At 37.2% G+C, this 18,823-nt stretch overlaps 1 protein-coding gene across 1 annotated transcript; it reads left to right on the top strand.

Annotated features, from left to right (window-relative positions):
* Window positions 1-3,538: 3,538 nt before the first annotated feature.
* On the top strand, window positions 3,539-17,187 carry LOC113229660 (organic cation transporter protein-like). Its single transcript, XM_026463329.1, has 8 exons — window positions 3,539-3,573; window positions 10,796-11,246; window positions 11,328-11,556; window positions 11,630-11,885; window positions 12,295-12,617; window positions 12,701-13,001; window positions 13,427-13,608; window positions 15,977-17,187. The coding sequence occupies exons 2-8, from the start codon at window positions 11,011-11,013 to the stop codon at window positions 16,124-16,126; spliced, it is 1,677 nt and encodes a 558-aa protein (XP_026319114.1). The 5' UTR covers window positions 3,539-3,573; window positions 10,796-11,010; the 3' UTR covers window positions 16,127-17,187.
* Window positions 17,188-18,823: the final 1,636 nt, after the last annotated feature.

Here is an 18,823-nt window from a genome sequence, read left to right on the forward strand (position 1 = left end):
CAATAACGAGGCAGTCCCAACAGCATCCTAAAGGCGTTATTATATTAGACGCGGAGGGCATTGTATACTTTTTGACTGTAATTGACCCATAGACTGCTGGTGTAAAATACTTGACAGAACGCCTTAAAAAGGGTAATTTTGACTTTGAATGAATGAATCTGAATTATGTTTCCCATGAAGACGCAAATTAGCTGTTTAAGATTATTACAACTTGGATAATACCTTCATGCCGTTTTCTGGAACCAGCATGTATGCTCGCGATGACATCTGCTATAGACTTATCAGTGTGTTTTTACATCTCACCAGCTTGGAAAGGTTTTCTTTCTCATTAGAAATCTGCGCGCAAAAGCGTTTCTTCTACGCTAGAGTGGAAAAGGTTTTTGAAATTCGACCTTGACGATGGACTGTGGTGCACCTAACTTTTCTTTCGATGCAAAAAAACCTAATGACACGTTCAAGTACGCGATTTGTCGTACATGATTTATGTAATATAAATCCTTTGGTATATTTTATTCTTATTATTGTTAACATTAAACTGACAACAATAACTAATTTTGTTTATTGAAACTGATTTGTTGTAGTTCAACTGTTTCTTTCATCTATCATTTTTCTCCCTACAGTGAGGTGAAGAGTTGTGTGTTTTGCTCGGCAGCAAACTTGTTTTGCGTTTGTCTTGTTTGCCTTAACTGAGCACAGAGTTTACAGTCGTCAAGTGGGAGCTGCAGATGACTCATCAGCGGCTGTGACGCCGGGAGTCCGTCAAGTGCAGACATTGCGCCGACCCCCAACGATTACCGTGACCTCATCTTCGTACACATATAATACAGTTGCAGGTATAGATAACGGTCGGTTGTTCATGACTAATGCAAAAGTCATATTTCTAAGCCGTATGACCCCTGGCAGAAACGATATCAGATAACGCCTCATTAAATTGGACTTTGCTTCTCAAGCTGACAAACACTTGGCGTTGGTTGTCGACAAAGTGAGTCAGTGAGCCGGGCCTCTGACACCATAATTGTCCAGCTTATGTTCTAGCAGGCACTGTCTGCAGTGTCAGTGGGGCACAGCAAAGTAATTCTATTAAGTCAGTCATTCAGTTAGGTCTTATCAGGTATTTAAGAGTTCTTATAAAATATATAAATTTATCTTTATCACCTGGCTGAATAAGGTTTCAATTGTGGTAGTCACGGCGACGTGAAGGATTAAGTCCGACTTATACCGACTTAAATCTGATGGTGTTTCTCCTTGTCGCTTTCCGATGGGAACATGAAAACGCAACTATACTACCGCGAACCTAACGACGACTGCCCTCACCAGCGTTACCTTGGAAGGTTACTTTCCTCCCATTACGCCTTATACTGATGACGTATTGAAGCAGAGTGCATGTCATCCAGCTTCGAAGACTTGTCGAGCACCGAACGTCCCAGCTTCCGATACCTTTTAATAGCAACTGCCCACTTTAGCAGTAATCTTATCTATTAGGACGGAATCGGCTAGTGTCAGAACCAAATAAAAAATATAAAAACCGAGTTTGACTTGAAATCGAGTTTTGCCAGTTATACTTCCAATGTAGGTATGAATATTTAACTGTTTTATTAACGTTTTTGGTGACAATCTCCGTGGTCGAGTGTTGCTCACCAATTATCATGGTGTCGCTATTTCTGAGGTTCGAATTTTCGATTCTCGGCCGGGTCAATGCAGTAAAACTTTTCAATATTGTCTCGAGTCAGTCTATGTGTTTGTGGTACCGTCGTTGTTTCTGATTTCCATAATACAAGTATTTTAGTTACTTAACTTGGGATCAGAGCAACGTATGCGATTGTGATGTTATCTAATACATATTTTTCGCTTATTTTACCTTATTTTTTAATTATTTATAAATCTTATGAATTTAAGTTAAATTTGAATTAAAACTACGTGGTAGAAAAGGGATATGAATATTTACGTCAATAAAAAATACGGATGTAGACTGAAATCGGTGTGAACTTTTAAAAATACTAATAATAGATCATCAGTCATGTGTGAATATTGTTGTTACTACAATGACAGCAGTTGCAAAACGTTAACAAAGACTGTAGTATCAATACAGTTCCTTGTGAAAGAGTAATGTAATAAATGCGTGGAAGTACTGCCACCTGTTTCCACCGCCAAATAGTAATGTGAGCATTACTGTGTTCCGGTTTGAAGGATCCAAGAGTGCTGCTCAAATTCCAGGCACATGGGACTCGTTAACTTAAGTCTTAGATTGACGCGCGCAGTGGCGTGACCCTAAGCTCTTTGCGATTTGAAAGGCTATGGTCTTTCCTTTGTTTCGTCCGATAGTTGATACTGCTATGTTGCCGGAGGAGTACAGTTTTGTAGGATGTAGCTTTTGTAGGATGTACAGTTGTCGGATAGTGAGAACCACAGGATTTCGATGTACGGAACAGGAATGGTCGAATAGTAGCTACTTTTAGGATTTATTTCAAAATTTAGAAAATGATTTGATGATTTTTTATAATTATATCAAACTAGTACTACAATTATATCTAAACATCATAATATTAATTACAAGTAATATTACAAATTATTTATTGTTGCTATATTATGTAACATAGGTATTATTAAGTTTTTGTGCCATGAGGGTAGGTAATCAGATCAGATCAGAAAAGAAGGGTTTCAGTTCCCTTCGCTAAAACCTCCGGTGACTAGACGGCTTACAGCTACTTTCACCAAAGAGTAAGTTTAGCTATCGAAAGGGGAAATACTGAGTTTTCTTGGTGAGTTCGTTCCATCGTAGATCCCGTTTTTGCTCTAGAGCTAGGTAGTAGTCAAGAGCAAGTCCATTCACTTTATAAAAAAAAACTAACTAAATGAATGAAAGATAGTAAATTTCTTTTTCATTTTTTCTATATTAACCGTATTAAGTATTATTCGGTTATCTATCTCAATCTGTTGCTTTCCCATGGCCTAAAAGATATTTTTTTTGTTTTAGATATAAAAGGCGGTATTCTTGAGCAATCACGTTACGGTCATATCGAGTAGCACCACCACTCTGTAAGCAACACGCCACGGGGCTGGCTGGAATTGACCGTTTACGGACAAAGGCCACAGCTCACACGTCTGTGATCTCCGTATCACATTGACATACTAATATGACATTTTATTTATTACTATTTCTTTAATGCTATATAAATAATTGTTATTTATATGAATAAATATGACCTCAATCAATAATACAATACGAGTAGCAAACTGCAATTGGCAAAGCCGGTATTACGCAACGTCGAGTCGATTATACTAATTAAACCAATTCTACACTAACTACAAAAACATTGAAATCCAATCGGGAATAAATATGTATCAAACGCTCTATACCAAAATATCGACGTAGATAAACTTCTGTTAACACATACATCTCTAGTGCCTATGAAGGTTGACATTGGGATAACTCAATGATTTGATAAACGCGGATCGTCAGCTAGTAGTTAGTGTAGAAACAGAGTTACGTACAAATTGAACGTCATTACCTTCACATAGCGTGCTCTTTCAACACAATCAACCGCTTATTAGCACCCTATTGTATTACACCAGGTATGTTCCTTTTTATATCTTAGAAACCAACCTTTGTGCATTCTATTTACTATTAAGTGACAGAACTTTCATGTTCACCATTCAATATACATAATTAACTAGCTTATGCAACTTGGTCTGCGTGGAATAACAATGTACAGAGTGTTTTTTTGTTTTTAAATGGGATAGTATGGGGAAATAAGAAACCATAGAAGGTACAAGGAAATTGTTTCAGGAACCATTAAGTCTTCTTTTGTGAAAACAATTTTTCAGAGTTTTCCATAAAAATGAATAAAATTGACCAAAATTTCTTTTAGTGTTGATCGACTCCGTTTCTTGAACGAATTATTTCGTTGTACGGGAAGAAAAAATCGGGACAGCAGAAGTTGGTTCAATTTAATAAAATGATTTTTCACACAAAATGAATAAAGTTGACTAATTTTTTTTAAGCTGATAGACGAATGATTTCATTGTATTAGGAGAAAATAATCGAGATAGCAGAAGTTATTCAAATTTTATAAAATATCATTCAATTTTTAAAACATTTTTTAATTAAATTTAACCGACTTCTGCTATCTCAATTTTTTTCTTCTCATACAAGAAATTATTCTTATAAGAAACTGAGTTTATTAGCATTGAAAAAAATTTGATCAATTTTATTAATTTTTATGGACAACTCACGCTAGACCAAAAAGAAAACTACGCCATAATTATTTTCACAAAAAAGACTTAATGGTTCCTAAAATAGTTTCCTTATAATATGTTCTATGGTTTAGGCTTTACCCACACTGTGCCATTAAAAAAAACACTCTGTATAACTGAAAACTTCTTTATTTTAGAACACATGAAAATCATGACATGACGAGTGTCGTCCTTGTGTTCGATAGATTTTATCAGATTTCCAATCCACAATGCAGTGTCGCATGTATATACATAACTGATTTGAGAGAATAAAGTGCCGCGTTCTACAGTTCGTTTTTGCTTTACTGTCAATTAATTGTTTAGAATAGAATAGAATAGAACAGAATACGTTTATTTGCCAGAATACAGTAATTACAAAGGTCTTAAGTAAAATTAGGTACATTGTATTCAACCTGCAAGCAGATGTGCAAATATTAATGGAATTCAATGTTTCTTTAGTCTCTATAGTTTCTAATTAATGTAATGAATTTGTAAATTCTAAGTATTCTTTATTACTGTAGAAGCAATGTGTCAAAAGCCATTTTGTCAATTTTAATTTAAAAGTATGTCCTTGTAACAATTTAATTTCGTTTGGTAATTTATTGTAAATAATTATAAACATGTTAAAGCAGTTATTCTTATAAATTACTTTATGGCAACGAGGTTGGTATAAGAGATTCATAATTTTTGCTCTAGTTTGCCTTTGAATGACTTCACCGCGTGTTTTAAAATATTGAGGATGAGAGTTGACAAATACGCAGATATCCCTAATGTACATGCATGGCAAAGGTAATATGTTCAGCCTTTTAAACAGCGGTTTGCAACTGTCATCGAACCACGCACCGCATATTGCTCGAATACACTTCTTCTGGACTTTAAACGCTCTTTCTAAGATTACTGAGTTACCCCATAGTACAAGACCGTAGCTGAGCACGGACGAAACGTAGCCGTGATAGGCCGTCAACGCAGCTTCTCGCGAGACAGTTTGCCTTAGTCTTCGTAAAGCGTAAACAAATCTGTTTAGGTTCATGCACATCTGTTCGATGTGTTTCTTCCAGTTAAGGTTCTTGTCGATTGTTAACCCATGAAAGTTAAATGTGTCTACTTCATCTACAGTATCAGAGTTGTAATTAATTTTAACCGGTATGGGATTTGAGTTGTAAGATCTAAATGTCATAACTTTGGTTTTACTTATATTAATATTCAAGTCATTGATGTCCATCCAACTTATTACGTCTGTCAGTGCTTTATTTACGTCAGTGTTAAAAGTCGCTTTGTTTTGGCATTTTATTATAAGAGTTGTATCGTCAGCAAATTGTATACAATTATGATCAATAGCATGTGGTAGATCGTTAATGTAGAGTAGGAACAGTAACGGACCCAAGACGCTACCTTGCGGTATTCCAGCATTAGTCGTCTTAAGGTGTGATCTAAAAATTTGTTTTTCTAATCTATTATTGTGTTTGTTTTTTGTTAGTCACCAACTCCTGACTGTTCACCGGTAAGAGCGAATGGCGCGCAATGGTTTTTGTATCAAACTAATTTGCCATTGATGTTTGAGACCTACGTCCGCAGTGGACTTGAGATAATTATAATTTAATTTCCCTATCTTACTCTTAACTTCGTCAATTAAATTTTGAAAATATTGAAAAGTTTCTGCTTGGCTATTGTTCGTCGACCTTTTTGTTTAACTGAGACACAATATTTCCCAAACGTTCATAATAGATAGATACGAATTTCTTATAAGCAATGTCTTCAAATATTCTTTTAAATAGTCCAGTTTACTAAGAATATCATTTAATTGTAACTGCCTCAGTGGCCGAACGGTTACCTTTGCGGACTGCCACGCAGAGGTCCCAGGTTCGATTCCCGGGCCGGAAGAAATATTTGTATGGCCTACATTTATTTCTCTCGTGGTTTGAGTGTAAGTTGTGGTTGTCCATGTGTGTGCCCATGGCATCCGCGAGACAGGGTTTCCCTAGTGCGGGGCTATGAGTGTGTGCGTTATTATTATTATTGTATCTATTTTAGACTTTTTTATTTTAGACAAGTCGTGGCTTGGTGCGATCTTTACTGACTCCATGGTTGATGATACAACGAAGCTTGAAACCTAGTGCTGCTTGTCGCATTACTGATGCGCGGGCTGGGCTCTGGCATTCGTGGGCCGGATACCGCTTGTACACTTCTCTTTTCTTCCTTGCAATCCTCTATAATGTTACCTAATTATTTTTCTCCATTTTAATCTTCTATAATTTTCCTTCTAAGTTTTTTTTGTTAACTTTTCTTTTATCGGTCTTCTTGATCTAAAATTTTGTTTTTTTTTCCTTTTTGATGTTAACGTTTCTATAATTGTCCTACCATGCGATCTTTACAGTTTTGGGTTTTAAATTTTAATTTCTTCAGCTATCAGTTTATTTTACAAACTCGCTGCAGGTGCTCGCTGGCAGGGTCGTGTCTCGTATTATTGGAAGGATGTAGGTGATAGAGAGCAATACAATGGTTCACAGAGACATATTTATTGTTCGGTTTCTAGAATAAGTGCTAAAATAAATGAAATTAAAATAAAATGTGGACTTATAATAATAACGCACACACTCAACATAGCCCCGCACTAGGGAAAACCCTGTGTCGCGGGTGCCATGGACACAGTCATAGACAACCACAAATTACACCCAAACTCACGAGAGAAATAAATGTAGGCCATACAAATATTTCTCCTGGCCCGAGAAGAAAACTTCATTGTTAACCAACGCACACACACACTCAACGCACACACTCAACATAGTCCCACACTAGGGAAACCCTGTGTCGCGGGTGCCATGGACACACACATAGACAACCACAAATTACACCCAAACTCACGAGAGAAATAAATGTAGGCCATACAAATATTTCTCCCGGCCCGAGAAGAAAACTTCATTGTTAACCAAGCAATATGCTTGTCTGTTGCAGTTACAGTACAACATAGTCTGCCTATATTTCCTGTTTCTACGTGTATCTGATAAATTTAAAATTGAGTGAAAGTATTTTGAGCGTCGCTGCGCCTACTGACAAGGGAGAATTAGTTTTCATTAAGATACAAATGTTCATCTGTACAAAATTTTATTCAAAAATTAACAGACTGTCTGAGAAACCCAAGAGCAGGTCACCTTGCCCAAAGCATTAGCATAGCTGTACAAAGGTGGAACACTGCCACCATCTTGGGCACCTTGCCGAGTGGACACAATTTTATTTATATAATTTAATCCTGGTTTTAGTTTCTAGTATTTAAGCTTTTATTTTACCTTACCATATATTTTAACTTATTATCTAATAAATAAACAACTGTTCAATCCCTCTTTATCCACATATACTTTAATATAGTATACATACCTGTTGCTTTTGAGGGAGATGATAATACAAAATTCGTATTTCATTTTCCCGATTCGAGTTATCGTCTGAAAATATTGAAAAGAATAAAGCACTTTTTAATATGCAGTCGGTGAAGCACGTGCCAACCGTATACTGAACACAGTTAATGTTGACACTTTTATGTTTGCAAGATGAAAGTTTAAATTACATTGTGCACAAAAGCTTTCTTGACTATGAATATTTATAGTCGTGTCTTTTTTGAACACGGAGTAAAATGACAGTTCATCGCGCAAAAGTGTTGCCCATTTGCGAGCAGCTGTGATTGCAGTCGATAAATATTCTATCGACTATCGACTAAATATTGGTCACGCTTATGGAATGAACAGCCGAACTTGATTCATTTGAATCATCCTCGGGCCATTTTTCGTCCAATTACCGAGCACAGGTTCAATTGAATTGTCAACTTTTGTAAGTTCACACATTGTACGTGCACTGTATTTAGAACTATGTTTTAATAAAACACATAATACAACAATAAATAAGGAACATAATAAAACAGGAGATATATTTTAAAGTTTTATTTTAATTTAATTTAAATTTTAATTCATTTTAGATAATCAAATATGATTAAAATGTATATAAAAAAGAATTGATTTCGATACTAGTAGGTCATCTGTCAAAATAAGAATAAAGAAGGCAATAACGCAATTAGTAAGCACTAAGTAGAACGTCGTAACATTCACAATTCAGTAATTTGTAACAAAATCTTCTTTCATAATCTATCGATAAAACTGTCGACTTGACTATTTAAAGTTTTATGAAAACTGGTAACCCTGCACATGTAGTTTTACTCCGTCTTCAAAAAAGACAGACTATACAACATTGTATACATCTCCGTTTAAATTTGTTGCAAAAAAAACAGGAGCTTTCCTTTTTATTATCCTGTTGAAACGTAATTGATAAGCCGTACTAAGTGATAACATTCGTCGGCCCATAACAATTATTTGTAACTAGTGAATTGTAACTCTATCAGGGCCCATGCTTGTGTAGGATGCTACTTCTCGTACTATATGTGATGCCCATACTGCCCTGGTTGAAAGAGCACGCTGTATGAGATAATGACGTTTAATTTGGACGTAACTCCACACTAACTACTACCTGACAATCCGCGTTTATCAAATCATCGAGTTATCCCTTTTTTCGTTCTCAAGGCAGCATCAATAAATATAAAAAAATAAAATAGTAACTTTGTGCCAAAAACTAAATTCGCATGATTTGAAAATATCTTCCATATCGTAAATAATCTAACGAAAGAATATAAAAAAATGTTATCAAAGGGAAAGATATTATGATAACCCCGTATCTAATCAAACCGCCGCAAACTGCCGCTATGAACTATACACAAATACCTGAAGTATCACTTTGTGGTACAGCTTTGTCCAGGGTGTCTAAATTTAAATATTTGAGTCATTGGGTCGCGGAGGATCTCAATGACAATTGTGACATAGAGAGGGAGCGCAGGTCGCTGGCCGTTCGGTGTTGGCTCGCAGATTTGCACGTTGTACTAAACAGGTAAAAATTACACTGTTTAAAGCCTGCTGTCAAATGCTGTACACGTGCAGTCTGTGGGTCGCGTATTCGGGGCAGACATTCAGCGACCTGCGTGTTCAATATAATAACGCATTCAGGGTGCTGATGGGGCTACCGTGGAGGTGTAGTGCTTCGGGGATGTTTGCCGAGGCTCAGGTGGATGGTTTCATGGCCATCGTGAGGAAAAGGTGTGCATTTGCCCCGAGGCGACTCTGCGGGGGCTCCAACGGCATCTTATGTGTGTTCACAGATCGGTGGGATTCGCCACTTCTGCATAGATGGATTGAGATCCACACAGTCATTTAGTTGTATTGTCCTTTTAAATTATATACAATTTAAATTATTTAAATTATATCATATTTAAATTAAATTATATCAGATCTTAAGTTTTTTTTTGTTTATACCACTATATGAATTTTTATCTGAAATAAGTATATTTGAATTTGAATATTTGAATAGTACGAACTGAGAGAATGAATAGTCACAAAGCGCGTCATGGTACGAAAAGTTAAAGTAAGGTTAAAGTAATATTGTTTTAAGAGGTTGTGGTAGGCTCCCAGGTGCTTCTGGCCTCGACCAAGCACGACAGCTCAACGGAACCCAAAGAAGGGCTAAAGATGCTACCGTAGAGGTTGCAGAGAAGGGCCGGGAGGGCAACACTAAAAACTTTACTGACTCCTAACCCATCGAACCAGAATCAACCGAATGGAGGAAGGACTCAAATTTCCAACGATATGTAGAGGACGAAAGTTTATTTTGGAACGAATAAATAGCAACGTATGATAAATAGAGCCATGTGGAGGTTGATTTGGGAAAGACGGTTGGAAGTTTCATTGAATTTGGCTATATGATCATTTATTAAAGCTGGGATCGAGTCATCGAGTATATGTATACCCAGCAGGCGGAGAAGAGAGCAAGATATTAAGATATTATAAAGATATTAAGGGAGCAAGAATATAAACTTTGGAAACAATATCCGCTCTCCAGCTTTCATTTGCGGACTTGACTGAATAATTCGTTTAGAAAAAATCAGCTCCAGGCTGATAAAATGGAATTCCTTTATAAGAAATTGTAGGTCATCAAAAACAGTCTCTCAGTCAGTCTCCCGACATCATAAGTTTATTTTGGAAACAGCAGATATAGTTGAGAAGAGGATGGTCAAAGAAAAGATTGGCGGGCCGAGAGAGTCGCTCTGTGAACAACCGACTACTGAATTTCAAAGATGATTTTTTAAATTAATTTTGATTCTTCACTGTACCATTGCCAAAGATAACACAAAATTGCAAATAGAACATTTCTAACCTGTGTCAAGCTCTGTATATTGTTGCAAGTAACAAGATTAGTTTAAGGATTATATTCTTAACTCGATTCTTTTATTCCGCTTTGTTTTCATTATTATATTTCATGTATATTTTCATTACAATAGGAATTCTTTTTTCGAATCTTAAGATTCAATTCGCATTGCATTTGATCTCACTTTGGCATCTGTTTCTATATTGTATCAGTTTTTATGTTATATTTTAATTTTTAACTCTTAATTTTGTAATAATGATACGCCATCGTATTTCAAGTCTAACAATAACATGCCAAGGTTTATTTATGCTTTTAAATAATTGTTTAGGTGCTGAAAAATCCTTGAAACAAGATTATTCTTAAGATATATCAAATAATCGTTTGTTGGATAAAATTGTACAAAATTATCTTGGATTAATTGATCGCCAATCAGCGACAAATTATACTAACTTCTTTCGTACATATCGACGCGTACCGCGGCCGAAAACGCAGCGTTCGCTCCGCATATTATTCGCAAACGTTATCTGGAAAAACCAGCAAACTATGGTGACCAGCAGAAAAGGCAGCATGGCGGAAGAGAGGCGCAAGTCCAGCATGACGCCAGACAGCAGAAAAGCCAGCGTATTTGAGAAGCCTGTGGACTTGGACGACGTCCTTGTCAACGAGGTCGGCCAGTTTGGTCGATTTCAGCTTCAGAACATCTTGCTCGTCGCCCTTCCTATTATTATGTCCGCCTTCATGAGCGAATACATTTTCTCCGCTGCTGCTATCCCTCATAGGTACGTTTTGTAAATTAAGCTTACCTTCGAATAGGTATTCAATCATAATGTCAAAATACGTAACTCATGTGTTATTAACAGATGTCAGGTGCCAGAGTGCGGTGAAAATAGTAAAGATGCAGAATTCGAACCGGAGTGGCTTATTAATGCGATCCAAAATACGAGCTCTGGCTGGGAGAGCTGTGACCGCTACAGACCGCTCGGCCTCAACGGATCGCTGGACATTTGTCCTGCCTCACTCTTTGACCAGTCCAGCACCGTCCAGTGCAATGGGTTCGTTTATGAGAGAACCAATTCAGTCGTTTACGATGTAAGTTTTGCAAAACTGAGAATTGTACATTTTTTTTCAGGATTTTCACAGTTTGTTTTATGATTGTTTTCAGTTTGACCTGGGTTGTCAGGAGTGGCTGCGCGCTTTAGCTGGTACCCTGAACAGTGTGGGTACTTTACTAGTGCTCATTATCATTGGCGGCATCTCGGATCGCTTTGGACGACGCATAGCGCTTTGCGTCAGTGTTTTCAACCTGGCGCTCATCGGTCTCATCCGTGCTTTCTCTGTTAACTATCCCATGTATTTGGCACTACAGATTTTGCAAACTACACTTGGTGCTGGAACGTTTAGTTCAGCATATGTATTTGGTGCGTTTTACTTCCCACTTCTATTGCAACTTGCTTACTTACATAGTTGTTGAACTCGAATTTATAAAGTGTATTTCAAGTAAAAGCGCATTCTATTTATCAAGTTCTTAGGTTTTCGCGATTGTTACACATAGGAAATGACACTATTTTGCTGGATCTAAATCGTTATGTTTTTTCAAACCAACTAACGTTTTGGGCCTTTACAGGTCCCGGTGGTCACGGCTGACTGAAATGATAAAGACATGTAAAGGCCCCGGAAAGTTGGTTTTTTGCGTGCACTCGACTTAGTTTCGAAAAAATAGTGTCATTATCTGTATCGCATTCTCTTTTCATGCTTTTATACTTATGCCTATGCGATCATGTTCTGGTACAAAGAAGCAGTTACTACATTTATAAATAATCATTTCAGCGACTGAACTTGTTGGACCAAAGTTCCGAGTTGTAACTAGCGCAACTTGCTCGTCAATGTTTGCCGTGGGACAGGTGATCCTTGGAAGTGTGGCGTGGGTAGTACAGCCCTGGCGATATATGATTATGACGCTACATATCCCTTGCTTTCTGATAATTTCTTATTACTGGATTTTGTCGGAGAGTGTGCGCTGGCTACTCTCGAAACGCCGCTACGACGAAGCCAGGCTAGTGCTCGAGAAGGTGGCGAGAGTTAACAAGAAGCAGATTAGCGAGAAATCTTTGAACGCATTATTGAACCCTCCTCAACCAGTCGTTGTTGAGGTAAGAGAAAAAATATTATAAATCTTACGTTGCCTCTATTCGTGATTAGGAAACTTCTTAATATTTCATTGTTTGTGTGTCAGGAAACTGGAGAAGGACCTGGGTTATTAAAGACAATCATCAGGTCCCGAGTGCTGCTGCGGCGCGTGTGCACGACGCCCATTTGGTGGATTACGACCACTTTCGTTTACTACGGGCTCAACATCAACGCTACTGGGCTCTCGGGAAACATGTACCTCAACTTCATCTATACCTGTCTCATCGAGATTCCTGGCTTCTACACAGCGGTGCTCGTGCTCGACAGAATCGGCAGGAAGCCCACTCTCGCCAGCGGGTTTATCTTTAGCGCAAGTTGTAACATCGCCTTTGTTTTCATTCCTGATGGTTTGTTAATTTTCGATATCTTAACACATTCAAACTATTCATATCTAATATTATTACTATAATACATGCTTTATTCTCGATCGGAGTAATAACATTGAACAGCTATTTTACTGTCCGGTTTTAAATTATATTTTATGCTATGTATAGATCTAATGAATAAGATTATTAATATGATGTTTTATGTTAAACAGAATTTATTTTCATATTTTTGTTAGTCGCTTATTGTTTCATCTATCAAAATCAATATAGATTAACTACTATTTATGATTATGTGTTATCAAAATGATTTGATAACAAACTTATGTTTACTGGATGAAGTAGTTAGCATGAAATGAAGGCTTATTACGCTGTACTATGACAAATCGAAATGGCTACGAAAGCAACTTCTATACTTGACTCAATGGTCGCAACCATTTGCCTTTCAGACCTGGCAACGCTGCGACTCGTGCTGTTTTTGCTGGGTAAGTTCGGTATCTCCGTGGTGTTCACCTCGCTGTACCTGTTCACGTCGGAGCTGTACCCCACCGAGTACCGGCACACTCTGCTCGCCTTCTCCTCCATGGTAGGCCGCATCGGTTCCATCACAGCGCCGCTCACGCCTGCACTCGTTAGTACCGCCTTTTAGACATGCCTCTTATTAATAATTAGTCGATATGAGTCCCACTGCTGGTCGCAAGGGTCGTCTCACATTGAGAGGGCTTGGGAGGTAGTTCCCACGCGGACCCATTGCGCATTGGGAACTTCATGCTCACCTAAATTGTTTTGCTGATGTGAGCAGGTTTCCTCGCGATGTTTTGGTTCACCGAAATGCTCATGGTACATTTTAAGTTATATTTCGACACATAAATTCCGAAAAGTTCACGAGATTCATACGCCGCTTTAAACTAACGACTGTCTGCAGAGAGACGGCAGGTCAAACCATCGGGCTACCGGTTCTTTTATGCCCCTTGCACTTTTATTAGTAATGAGTCTGAACTCTGATTTTTATATATTCGCATTAGGCGTGGATTTTGCGTGCGGCGCATGCTGGTTGTGACCTCAACTTATGATTAAGGATTTCTAGAGATGCAAATTTTAGCCGGATCGTTCATTGACTTACTAGACTCACAATCGCTAAGCAAAATACATCCAAACGTCCGATCGACATGGTGCGTACGAATATATTTAATGACATTAGTATTTATATTAATCACGCATCTACAGTTCTTTCGCTCAAGTTTAAAAATTATGCCTAGGTACCTTAGTAATTAAGGTTGCACTCTGTCCTATGATACGACCTTTTTCATTTGAAGCTCTGAGAGGCACTGCAACTGTTATGGACAGGCGTGTAGCTTACCATCAGGCGCACTACTTGATCGTCTGTCACTTGATATTATATAAACAAAAATCAAACTGTGGCATGGCAAGTTCTTTTGAAATTCAATATTAAAGTTGATTAACTCCAAGAGCCTGAAATTGGTGGTGACGAAAAAGAAATGGAAATACATAGGTATATCTGATAGACAGGCGGAGGTTCAGTACCATATTAATGTAGGTAATTCTATACTTACGTGCAATATCGCTTTCTCGTTTTTGGCAAGTATTTTCAAAATGTGTACGTCAGACGGCAAAAAAATGATTCTTGAGAATGAGATTAACGAGATTGACGGGACATGTGGCTTATAAAATTCATCTCCTCGATTTCTCACTATAATAGCAGTTCAGTCGGACCGTCAAGGGGTTCCGGGGAAATTTAAAATATGTAGGTACCTAGAAAACCACACTAGCAATAAATTCATACTTACGTAATATTCGTAGTTCAAGAAATTATTAAGTAGTTTAATTTGGATATAACATAGTCCTAGTCTATACTGCCTTGGTAACACGATTACGAGTCTACTTTATACTAAGTAAATGAGATCGAAACGAGTTTTTTCTCTCGCCATCTCGTAATTTTTTTTTTAAATGAAATGAACTTCACTCGCTTTTCTATCAATATCTAGGACATATCTTGAGTTTCCTTTATCGAATCAGTATCTATTCGTAATGAAATATAACATATAATTTCATATTGGTCTCTACGTATTGAACCCATGTCCCCTAGGCATTTCCTAGAAATATAATATTAAGTCATAGACCGTGATTTCAAGAGAGATTGTGAAATATTTCGTTTGTATCGGTACTGCATTTATTTTGTATCTGCAAATTAAAGATAATAACAAGTTTTAAAAAAATACTACAATACAATAAAAATAGAAAGAACTATAAGTGCTCTATAGCAAAATTGAAGTAAAATCAATTATTAACCTTCTCAAGGATAAGTAGATCTTATTTATAATTTTTATGGTGCCAAACAGACAGTCACTATGAGTCAATTAGACTGGGAACTGTTACATCCCCATATAGCCGGCAACATATAAAAAAATAATTTGTTTAGCTATTCTGTTTGCATTTCACGTTTCCTATTTCATTTGACGCAAATGCAATAGGAAATTAAAAGCGCTTCCGACCAAAAGCCTCCACGTGCAGGCAGATTGGATTTGAACGCCGTCGCGACACATTGCTTCTCGCTATAATTTTCCTTATTGTCAAATATTTAATTAAAGGGTGTTTTAGGGGTAAAATTGTTTTTTTAAAAAGCTATTCCTGAACCGCCCCGTAACAGAACACTCTCACGATACATCGCAATGCATCTTCATGGTGTTGTATAATTTTGACTCGAAATTGCAGAGTCCGTGGTCAGAATTGTCATTCCAGGCCACAAGTTTTTTGAGTGTCGACGAATGTTCCACTTTGAATATACTTTTCCGGTATCACTTTTTTGTTTTTTAAAACTGGTGTATCGTCCTTGCTTTATCGTGTTCATCATTCATCAGATTTTAGTCAATTCTAAATAATTATCTCTCTTTCTCTATTTCACTTTATTTGTGACATTTTCGGTTAACAAATTGTTTAGGTTGAAATATCTAAGCAATTGTGTATGTTTTCATTTTCAGGCGGAATACTGGCATGGCATTCCATCACTGATGTTTGGCACAATGGGTTTTCTGGCCGGCATCCTGGTGCTGACCCAACCGGAGACACTCGGCACCAAGATGCCCGACACTCTCGCCGAGGCTGAGGCGCTGGGCAAGAAAACTAGTTAGCGTAATTGAAATTCCTGTTCAATATTTTCTTGCTAGCTGTTTATTAGAATCGTGAAACTACACTCGTATTTATTAAGCAGTCCTAAAATAAGAATTAGTAATAATTGAAATGATAGTTTATTGTATTGTAGTACATAATTAATAACATTCACAAACATTTTTCTCACAATTTCACGTTGTTTATGTATTTTTTAATATTTTAGCGTATTTGGTTCCCGATTGCCGTCAGACGTCGTCCATGACAACTTAAGCAAAATAAACCGATTTAAAATCACCCACTGACAATAATAATAATGTCGAATTACAAACAAAAGAACGCTTCTAAAATGTTTCTGACATCAGAAGTGCTTGAGAAGGAGCTCGGGCATTCGGACCGAACTATATATAGGAGGAATATCACCTCGATCGCATCGTCTGCCTTTCCCCATAAGTAACCAAAACGCCTTTACATTTTTCGACTGTTTTGTATAGATGTCGGATTTTAGAATGCAATTAGGACAATAAATTTTCTCCATTCAATCTGAAGTAGAAGTAAAACGGCGACGCTAGGAATAAAAATGTATAAAACTCTGGCTAACCCCTCGATGAATTTCTTCAAACAATTCCCAGTGTCATCGGCTGCGACGAATTTGTATTTTGTTTATGCAGGGAGTTAATTATTCAGTCGTTTATTATAAGGGCCGGATATAATCAAATTAAACAAGTAATCTTTTCTTTGTCTCCGCTCTTAAACAGCAATTTCATAATTTTAAGAGATAATTCGTGAAAATGTTTGTTTTATTGCTGATGCCGTAAAGATGTCTTGGTGAGCCTTTTTATTGTTTAAAAGTAATTCATAAGGCGGTTGCAACAATTTTACCGTATAGACTTTGGTACTGCGTTTATAATAAGACATGCTATGAATAATCACTGTATTTTAAGCTTGCACTGAAATCCAAAAATATATCTGCTTTTTTTCTAAATGTTCAACGAATAAATTTAAATAAATCTTCCCTTATGTACCGAATACCGTTTCTGGTAATAACTTAATTTAATATAACTATTACAACCTAATCTGTCTGGGCCCCTTACATGTATATTGTGAATGTCTCGCGTCTTTTAAAAAAGTTTATTATTATTTTTTACAAAACTGGACACTTCAAAGATGTACATACAAGGCAGCGGTAAGATGTTAAGATACTTAAGTAATGGTCTACAAGATTCTCGGGGTCCTAAACCACACATTGCCCGTACGCAGTTTTTTTTGTGCTGTGAACAATTGACTTACTTCTGTTGAATTTCCCCAAATCACAAGTCCGTATCGAAGTAAGGATGCAACGTAGCCATGAAAGGCCTCTCGAGTCGTAGACATAGCGGATGTGTCTCGCAACCTTCTCAAAACATAAACATAACGATGTAGATTATTCAGTACTGTTTGATTATGAAGTTTCCACTCCAACTTATCGTCAATAATTACACCTAAAAATTTTGTTTCTTGTACTTGTTGTAGAATATGTGCACTGTAATTAATATTCAGTTGTAATTTATTGTGTCTGATAGTTCCGAACAGATTCTGACAGTTCCGAATCGTTTGATTAAAGTTGACTGTCAAATTATTGTTGTTGAGCCAATTAACAACTAATGCATATAACAGGGAATAGGGGAAAAGAAAATAAACGCCTTCATTTGATTTAACTTTTATTCGGCTTGATCAATATCCAAAGGTACACTGTCTAAAAAGGCCGCTGGCTCATATATGCCGCCTTGATGTCTGGCCCAAGATAAAAAAATAAACAATGCTGACAATATGTGCACACCTTCCAATAGTGCGGCGGCCATGAATACAGGAGCAGTAGTACTCGTCAATACTCTTTCTACCTTGTCCTGTTGGGTTTACTAAAATATACGTGTAATATTGTTTATTTCTGACATGTCGAGAATGGATTCACCCTCTAATCAACGTTTTGTTGTCAACCAACTCTGTGTCGACAGAAGTCCACACTGTATAGACCATTTGGGCGCATGTGCTCAAGGCAGTAAGACCTGAATACTTTTAAGTGAGTTGAGCAACCCCAACGTGAATAGGAGCAAATCCTCATATTTTATTCGTGGGGAATCCATAAAGATGGGTCATTACTATCAATAGGTACTTACGAAGGCTACTCTTTGCCTATGTTCCACATATTGCGCCAGTTCATTTTCTCTATTTATATTGTCAATGCTGTCTTCATATGAACGCCGAGTAGCATCGATCACTGTTGTCGTAATCCTAAAATCCGTCATCATACTTGGCAGCGCGACATTAATATATGTGTGGTGAAAGATTTTAAAATATTTTTTAAATCGCCCATTTATGGACTCAACTACCCATCGAGTCAATGTAATAACATTGACTCGATGGGTAGTTGAGTCTGGATTTGTTGTCTTCTGGCTCTAGATGGGGTCATGTACGGATTTTAGCCACATTCTTCAATACATGGAATCGAGTTCCGAAAACCGCGGTCCAATATAAAAACGTCATTGGTTCTTAAAAACCAATGCCAAGCAGATTTGTCTTGCATCAAACTACGCATAATTGTGGCGTTTGAAGTTGTTGCTGTATGTGGTCCTATAACGTCCACTATGTAGCCGTCTATGCAAACAAGAAAGGTTTGACTAGGTTTCGGAATTTATGCAGGCTATACGTTAGTCTTGTCATATTAACAAAACCCTTATCGA

Source organism: Hyposmocoma kahamanoa, unplaced genomic scaffold (genome assembly GCF_003589595.1).
Source record: "Hyposmocoma kahamanoa isolate Upper Pololo Valley unplaced genomic scaffold, ASM358959v1 62, whole genome shotgun sequence".
NCBI classification, from domain to species: Eukaryota; Metazoa; Arthropoda; class Insecta; order Lepidoptera; family Cosmopterigidae; genus Hyposmocoma; species Hyposmocoma kahamanoa.

Coding starts and splice junctions, on each gene's coding strand:
- LOC113229660 (XM_026463329.1), top strand. CDS start 11,011: ATGGTGACCAGCAGAAAAGGCAGCATGGCGGAAGAGAGGCGCAAGTCC. Junction 11,886..12,294: donor TAGTTCAGCATATGTATTTG/GTGCGTTTTACT, acceptor TAATCATTTCAG/CGACTGAACTTGTTGGACCA. Junction 13,609..15,976: donor CGCCGCTCACGCCTGCACTC/GTTAGTACCGCC, acceptor TTTCATTTTCAG/GCGGAATACTGGCATGGCAT.